This window comes from Manacus vitellinus, unplaced genomic scaffold, assembly GCF_001715985.3.
Source record: "Manacus vitellinus isolate BGI_N305 unplaced genomic scaffold, ASM171598v3 scaffold_85_pilon, whole genome shotgun sequence".
Lineage (NCBI taxonomy): Eukaryota > Metazoa > Chordata > Aves > Passeriformes > Pipridae > Manacus > Manacus vitellinus.
Window position 1 is genome coordinate 1,067,687 of NW_021940845.1, and position 8,872 is coordinate 1,076,558.

An 8,872-nucleotide genomic window follows, 5' to 3' on the forward strand; every position below is an offset into this window, starting at 1 on the left:
GCACCAGGTAGATGCAGACACAGGGAGAGCCACCAGCTGCTCCAACCAAACTCTACATCTACTCAGCTCGTGCTGGCTCATAACTGCAGCCATGTGCCCAAAACAATGCTTTCCATACATGGGTCTGCCCTCATTCCCCCCGGCCATGGCAGAGCTGGAGGAGCTGCAGCCCACAATGTGCACCATGGGAGAACAGGCTGGTTTTTTGGTGTGCCCCAGCACAGCCGCCTCCTTTGACCAGGCTTGGGGGACTGCACAGTTTCGAGGTTCTGGAGCAGCTGTGGTGAGCTCCAGGCAGTGCTGTCCCCCTGACCAGGAGCTCCTGGCTCCCTCCAGCCCAGCACTGTCCCACCTGATGAGCAGAGACACCCCCGGCCCACTTGGTCGCTATTTAATATTTATGGAAATATGTTTGAGCTGCGTTGGAGATTCCTGAGCTCTGACCTTGATCAGCCTTTGTTTCTGTCAAACATGTTCTGCCAAATCCCTTCTGAAATCTCATTTATTCACAGCAGCTCCTTAACCCAGTAGGCCCCCATCTCACCACTGATCCACAGCATGTCTCTGCCCCCTGCCCTGATTCCCCCATGCCCCCAGATCCCAGGCCCAGTGTGGTCCCAGCCCAACAGGACTCCCTGTGGATCCCTGGAGGGCTCAGCAGCTGCTTGTCCACACTGTTGGGATGGTGACAGTGGGCAAAGTCATTCTCTTCCCAAGGAAAACAATTTTTTCCTAAATATTTCCATTTCTCAGCGACAGTCACATTTCTCCTATTTCCTCTCCCTCCTGCCACTCCTCTTCTTTCCTTCCTCTTTTCCCATAGAAAAAGAGAGGCCAGTAGAAAAAAAAAATCCACTGTAGTAAGAATTTTCTGTTTGTTTCTTGTCACTACGCAAAAAATAACAAGTTTTCCCCAAACAATCCAGTCCTGCCTCCTCCCCAACCTCCCCACGTCCCCTTCCACCATCCTCCACACATCCTGTGCCATTCCTTGTCCATCCATCCCTGCTTCCCTCCTCTCCAGCTCCCTGCACCCCACATCCAGTGGGGATTAAAAACTCCCTCAACTTCCAAAAACTCACAGGGAAAAAAAAAAAAGAGAAATAAAGTGAGAGAAACAGCTGTGAAGAACCACGTTATGGAAATGCAGAGCTGGTCCATGGGCAGAGCACAGTGTGCAGAGGCCAGTGGTGGGAAGGATGCTCTGGATGATGATCCCGAGGGGATAAGGAAATACAGAAGTGGTGGTGGATTTGGATTTTCCCCATCAGGGCACAGCTGCTGTGCTTGAACAAGGGGCTCCAGCTCCTGACAGCCTGGGGTGGGCTGGAGGCAGGAGTGGGGGCTGGCACACAGCAAATCCACCTCCACTCTCCAGCTCCCACCCTGCTAATGGGAACTTCTTTGCTGATTTAAAATCACTCTCAGTTGGTCACCTCCACAGTGGGAGCAGCAGCCCATCTCTGGCAGAGGCACTGGGAGGCTTAATGCAATCCAAGGGTAATGTCAGGACACCCCAGGACAAGAGACACATCCCAGGGGACAGCAACCTGCACCTGTATTTTCTTTATTTACTTCTGAGCTCTTAAAGAAAATTCCAATCCCCTGGCTCTCTGGGAGTTAGGACTCACCTCTTTCCAGCAGCTTGAGATTTTTTTCACAAGGGTGCCTTAAAAAAATCCCAAGGCTCAAGTTACATTTTTAGAGCACAAGTCTGACCAATGTCTAAATATTTTACGTGGAATTGCTTGTCATTTGTCACCATATTCCAACCAAAAGACATGGCAGCCGAGGCAGGAAACAGCTGTGTATGCAAAAACCTGTATGAACTACAGCAAGGAGCAGGAGAGAGGATCCAGCTCCAGAATTTGCATGAGCAACCTTGGTGCTGGAACAAAGACAAAACCTCCCAGGGCTGAGCCACCTCCTCTGTGCTCAGGCACTGCTCAGCCCAGACTGGCTTCCCACCACTACCCCTGTGACAATGAACCCTCTCCTTTTGGAAGTGTTGGCAAACAAGCCCCTTTCTTGATGTGGAGGTTTCCTGCTGCAAACACCCCCCTGGTGATGGGTGGTGGGTGACTTTGGCAGGGTTGGAGCACGTCGTGTGCCCTGTGCCATCAGACAGCGACGCCTGACTCACTTCTGGCTTCACGGGGACACCACCCCCTGAGCTGTGGCTTGGCAGGCACATGGGCAGGAGGTGAAGAATCACAGAATGGTTTGGATTGGAAGGGAACTTAAAGACCATCTAGTTCCACCCCCCTGACATGGGCAGGAACACTTTTCACTGGACCACGTTTCTCCAAGCCTCGTCCAACCTGGCCTTGGACACTTCCAGGGATCCAGGGGCAGCCACAGCTTCTCTGGGCAACCTGTGCCAGGGCCTCCCCACCCTCACAGGGAAGGATTCCTTCCCAATATCCCATCTAACCCTGCCTTCTGTCAGTTTGAAGCCATTCCCCCTTGTCATGTCCCTCCATGCCCTTGCCCAAGGTCCCTCTCCAGCTCCCTTGGAGCCCCTTTAGGTACTGCAAGGTGCTATGGGGTATTAACTATGAGTTTAAAATCTGCTCTCTCCCCAGGGTTTTATTGTGTCCTCATGTGCATGTGCTGCTCCCTTCAGCACTAACAGGAGCTGTAGGTGTGCTGTGGGACAAATGCTGCCATCGTGGGCTGGTGCTGGAGGAAGGGGAGACTCGATCCCCCACCCAAGAGGGGACAGAAGGTGTCACTTTTCAGTGGGGAAAAAATGCTTTGGCAGGAGGGTAAGGCAGGATTGAATTCTGACGTAAAAGTGCAACACAGCTCCCTCCCTGATCCCCTCCCTTTGCTGTCAGGGCCTCTGAAGATGTATTACAGCTCCAAGGGTTTCCACTCAAAACCAAACAGTTTCAATTCACTATTGGCTGGGAAATTCAGGGTTCACTGGATTTTTTTATTTTCGTGGTAAGGGGTAAACAAATCTTAATCTCTCTATTCTACTTTTACAGCCCACTAAGCCCCCTTCTTATCTTCTCTGGCTCAGTCCTGATTTATTGTCACCACGCTGCATTTGTAAAACAGTACCATAAAGTAAGAAAGAGAACATTTCCCAAGGACTACTCCAAAATAAATTATTTCAGACGTAGGGAAGCTGCTTAATAAATCCCCCGACTCTTTTTTTCTTTAGGTATTTTAGAAAGTGATTTATAAGTGCAATATCACCTCCAAAAATGAGACAATCAACACAGGATAAAATTATCGTGTTATGAAAATAGGGGTCAGGCAAAGGGGCTGTGCTTTAAATTAAACCAGGGAAAAATATTTCAGCTGAAATTGACTCTTTTTGTCTCAGAAATGAATGTTTTAATCACCTAAGAACCTAGAAGCTAACACAGAGCCCTAAGTAATATTTAATTCCATAGAAATATGCCTCTGTTCGATACTGATGGGCAGAAAATGATATTTTTCTTAAACACACTAACAATGAAACTTGGAGACTCATCAGGACTTTAGAAAGCCTTGGGATTTTCCTAGGCTGAGAGATAATATCCCATTTAAATATTTAAATATCACTACCTTTCAGACCATTATCTAGTCAAGCAATCAACACCAAGAGCTCCCCAGCCAGGCAGGGGCAGCCTCCCAGCCATGCTCTTTAAGTCAAATTAACTCTGTTTGATATCGATGCCATCCAAAATCAATGATCTTAGAGAGAAACAATGTCGAAACCCAACCACAGGGCTAAATCTGCTAAAGAGAAAAATGCTATTAAACAGCAACAGTATTAATTCAGTATCACTGTCAAAATCAAGTCACAACCTTTCCTCGGTGCTGCTGATGCAGAAGCATCGTAAGGTCTAATTAGCCCTGAAGTTTCTTCCCAGAGCTGCACTTCAACTTCATTATCCCTGCCTTGTTTATCCCTACAGATGAGTCATTTGAAACCTCCCAAGGTATCCCCTTGCCAGGGCGTGAGGCAAGAGGCAATTTGAGCTTGCGAGTGCAGGGAGGGATCTTGTTCCCCTTGAAATCAATCACACAGCTTTCCCTTCAGGGAGCATCCATGCTCCTCCTGCTGACGCCACTGGGGCCACCCTGGCAGCAGGACACAGGGATGAAGAGAAGGGATGCAGGGCTGTGAACTCCAGGCTTTGGCTGGTCACACTCCCACGGGGGAGGGAGCACGTGCATTTCGCTTGGTTCAGGGAGGATGTTAAATACACAGAGGAAAACAACCTTCCCTTGCTCTTGAGTGGTTCATGAGGCTCAGGAAGACACCAAACTGGAAACACAGAATTGACACCATGTGCATGGCCACTCAGGTGACTCCAGTCTCTGCCACTGCACCCCGGCCTTGGTGGGCAGCACCACAGAGCTGCCAACCCCCTCCTCAGGCAAACAGCTCATCACCAACACCCTTCCATGCTCAATTGACCCATAACTCAAAATACAGAGCAGCTTTGATGAAAGACAGTAAGAGGGGAAGGGCACTGACCGTGGGTAGCTGGCTGGAGAGGAGATGCCCATCCTGACTCAACATGTTGGAGACCATGATGGCTGGCAGGTCCATGTTCTGGTAGGGGTAGGCTGGGATCAGGCTGTTGGGAGGGAGGCTGTGGCACAGAGAGTGATATCCAGTTTCGTGGTCCACCAAGTGCAGGAGGGAAGGGTCAGGGAGATTAGGAGGCGTTATGGGAGGGATCTCGTAGTCCTCGTTGTTTTCATTCTGGCTGTTGTATGTCTGAAATGGGAAAAAGACATTTTGCAACATTTTGTCACTGTCCCGCTGCTTCAGCAAAGGAAATGATCATTTGTGTAAGAAATACAAAAGCACATTCCAGTGAAAATGGTTCTGCTGTAATAAAAAGGATAACTCAAGCACTGCACACCAGGTTGGAACTAGGCAGGAGCCGGGGTGCAAGTGTGGCAGTGCTGCACCACCATCCATCAGGGACACCACGGATCCTCACACACCTCAGATCCACTCAGGTCATCCCCTTGCTCCCCTCATCCCTCTTGCACATCTTTAACTCTCCAAAACCTCAGCAGAAACTTCCATGCCTGGACCACAGCCAGGCCAGGGATGCTTGCAGAGCCACAACCATGGCAGAGCTGCTTCCTGACCAGCCGAGGCATTTGTAAGTCAAAGTCCCTCTCTGGGCACCCAGCTCAGCTCTTACAGTACCTACAGTTGGTATTTTTAAGAGTTTTTATGAGAATTAGATCTGTAGAAATAACAATTACCTGGGAACAATATTCAAAGAATCATGGAATGGTTTGGGTTGGAAAGAATCTTAAACCTCACTTAGTTCCAAACCCCCTGCCGTGGGCAGGGACACCTTCCACTAACCAGATTGGACCAAACCCCATTCAACACTTCCAGGGATGGGGCAGCCACAGCTTCTCTGGGCAACTCATGCCAGGGCCTCACCACCCTCACAGTAAAGAATTTTCCCCTAATATCTAATCTAACTCTTCCCCCTTTCAGTTTAAAGCCATTCCCTCTTGTCCTAATTCCCGTCGAGTCCTCAAAAACTCCAGCATAGAAGCTACAACCAGGGAGGGAGACTTGCAAACACAGCCATCACTTGTTAAAAAATCCTTTAAAGGGAGCCTGCATGACTTCACCACACACGGAGATTTGTCCTTCCTTATATCCCCTTCCAAATTTCATCTGGAGAAGCATTCCCTCACCTCCCTACCAACGCTGCCTCGAGGTGACACGAACACACAGAGATGTCAGTACTCCGTCTGCTCCCCATCTTTTCTGGAGGCTTGTTTACTTCTAAGCGTTCCAATTTATATAAAGAATATGTTATTGCACCTGTGCAATCGTTTTCGCTTCAGACAAAAACATATTTGCTTCATAATGTAAGTGTGAATCTATCCAAAATTATTAATTATCAATGCAGAACATAATGAGTCTCTGGCAGAGGAGGCTGATTCTAAACATCTACTGTTTCACATATTATTATTATAGCATATGAAATTCTGATTAGCCATAGTATTATACACGTGGATTTTAAGCTAAATTTCCCTGATCACCTAGTTTCATGGTTGGATTTTGACTTAATACTTGATTTAAGAGCAAAACCCCAGATGTTAAAAAAACCAGTTAAGCGCTGTAGGCTTTATTAATCCATTGTCCCAGGGCTCATCCTCAGATTCCTGCTCTTCATCACCCCACAGTGTGGGGAGAAAGCCCTTAATAAAATAAATTAAAGCCCATATTTAACCAGAACACAGAAGTCAGTGGGAGAGGCAGGAGAGAGCAAGGAGGGATCTGTGGATTGGTGAAAGGGCACTGCCAGGGAGAGCCGTGGCTGTCTGGGGTGTCAGAGCAGGGGGTCGCTCCTGCCTCACCCCAAAACTGGGGCTGGTAGCAGCTTGTCCTCTGCTAAGCTGAACCCCCACCCCTCCCCTTCCCTCACCCCACTGCAGAAAGAGACAAAGAAAAGAACTTCTGACAGAACAGAAGGACAGGATGTCCAGGGGGACCCGGACGAGCTTGGGAAGAACGAGGTTTAAGGAGTCAAAGTGCAAGATGCTGCCCCTGGGTCAGGGTGATCTGCGCAGGAGCACAGACTGGGAGAGGTGCTCACTGGGAGCAGCCCTGTGAGAGAAGGACTTGGGGTGCTGGTGGAGGAGAGGATGCACATGTGTGTGCACCCAAAGAGCCCAGAACCCCCCTGTCCTGGGCTCATCCCACAGCGTGGGCAGTGGGTGGGGGGGGGATTCTGCTGCTCTGCCCTGCTCAGGTGAGACTCCACCTGCAGTGTTGCCTCCTGCCCTGGGGTCCTCAGCACAGGAAGGATGTGGAGCTCCTGGAGCAAGTCCAGAGGAGACGATGAAGATGCTCTGAGGGCTGGAGCCAGGTTGGGAGGGCTGGAGGTGTTCAGCCTGGAGGAGAGAAGGCTCCAGGGAGCCCTTAGCTCCTTCCCATGTCTAAAGGGGCTCCAAGAGAGCTGGAGAGGGACTCGGGACAAGGGATGGAGTGACAGGACAGGGGATGGCTTCCCACTGCCAGAGGGCAGGGTTAGATGGGATATTGGGAAGGAATTCTTCCCTATGAGGGTGGGGAGGCCCTGGCACAGGTTGCCCAGAGAAGCTGTGGCTGCCCCACTGGAAGTGTCCAAGGCCAGGTTGGAGCAACCTGGGCTAGTGGAAGGTGTCCCTGTCCATGGCAGGGGATTGGAACAAGATGACCTTTAAGTTCCCTTCCAACTCAAACCATTTGATGATTCAAGAGCAGGTTCTGCATATCTGCCCAGAACCTTCATGTTCGCCTGAGATTCCCACCAGCTGTAGGGAAACAAGAGCATGCCAGAAACACAAGACAGAGCCTGGGCCCTGATAGCTCTGTACCAACTGTTATTGTTCAGGGGAAATTCAAGCCCAGCTACTTTTCCAGCCAGCTTCTGTCTAACAGTGTTATTATAGGGAGGAGGTTGAGGGGATGTACAGAACAGCAGACAGAGAGATCCCATTTAATACATCTGCTAGCAAGGTTTCCATTCGGGCTGTGCTCCTCGAGGTACACCGATTCTTTCCCAGTTATTTAAGAGGATTTCACTCCATGCTTTACAGAAAGGGATTTAAATAAATCATCACACAGCAAACTTGTTCTCCAACTGGTTTATTTTGGTATCAGGTATATAAGCAAGTGGCTTTGCTGTGCTTAACTAAATTATGTAAAACCCACTCAAAGTTTCCTAAAGCTCTCTTCAAAACTATGAGTTCCTTGTGTTGCTGCAGAGCAGCTCACCCAAGGGCTTTGAGGTGGTTTTGCAGGGAGTGCCAAAGCCCCGTCGCCCCGCTCACCCCCTGGCACGTTTCTGCCTCTGTTCTATTCAACCCAGGGGGAAAAAAAAAAAAAAAAGAGAAAGAAAAAAGACCTGTTTAAATCACAAAGCTTTCCAAACAGCTACAGCATTTTGCAGACGTATCAAAATTACAATCAAAGCTGTACACAATCAAAATCAGATTAGACAATATCCAATCAACATAATCAGACTCGGCGCCTGCCAGCTTTCACACCCTGTCACTACCGACAGTTTTCCAAAGCAAGCCTCCTTCACTCTATATGTGTTTTAAATAGATGGCTAGAAAGATGAGGAAGGGAGATGAGACAGATAGGCACTTGGGAAGGCTGGGGAAAGGGAGTGATTTATTGTCACACACGGTGCCTACTGACACGTCCAAGATGACGCCTCCACCCCCACGAAGGGTGGTCTCACAAAGCCACCTCTCAACCCCTCTGCAGGAACACCCAGCGCTCCCTCCCACCACCATGTGGGACACACAGCAGATTGTATTTTCCATTCTTATGTTAATTTGAATTAAATTAAACAGCCAATTATACGTTATAAGGATACATTACAAATTAGATCAGTGAGCTGGTCTGAACCCATTCATCCCACCAGGGCTACAAATGTGACTGCAGAGCAGCTCGTGCTGCTGAAAGGCTGCCCAGCACGGGGCACAAAAAAGCACGGGAGATCTGGGATTTTCCACTGTCAAACAGATGACAGTTGTTGTGATTACACATTATTCCTCTTCAAATTAAAACACTGAAATCAGCTGAAACAACAAGCCTCTTCTTGCAAAGCCTCTCCCGGCTCGCAGTGGAGGGCACAGGGGGTGGTACTTGGGAGTGGCGACCCCCTGCCTCAGCCTGCAGAGGGATGGAGATACAGGATGGAGCCAGGAACCTCTCAGAGAGGGGGTAGTGCCACTTTTCTGAGTCCCTCCTTGCCCTCAGCCCCCTGAGCAGCTCTGTGCCCCAGCTAGAGGGGCTGTACAGGACCAAACTGCCCTGAGCACAGCCCCAGGGTTATCACAGAACCATAAAATAGCTTGGGTTGGAAGGGACCTTAAAAATCATCTC

The 8,872-nt window shown here is 49.3% G+C and overlaps 1 protein-coding gene across 1 annotated transcript in view; it reads right to left on the reverse strand.

The window, feature by feature from the left end:
• TOX2 (TOX high mobility group box family member 2) overlaps positions 1–8,872 on the reverse strand; it is a 92,332-nt gene that overhangs the window by 59,242 nt on the left and 24,218 nt on the right. The window contains exon 3 of the mRNA XM_029964938.1: positions 4,481–4,726. Coding sequence (XP_029820798.1) covers positions 4,481–4,726 — 246 coding nt within the window. The remainder of the gene's footprint in view (positions 1–4,480; positions 4,727–8,872) is intronic.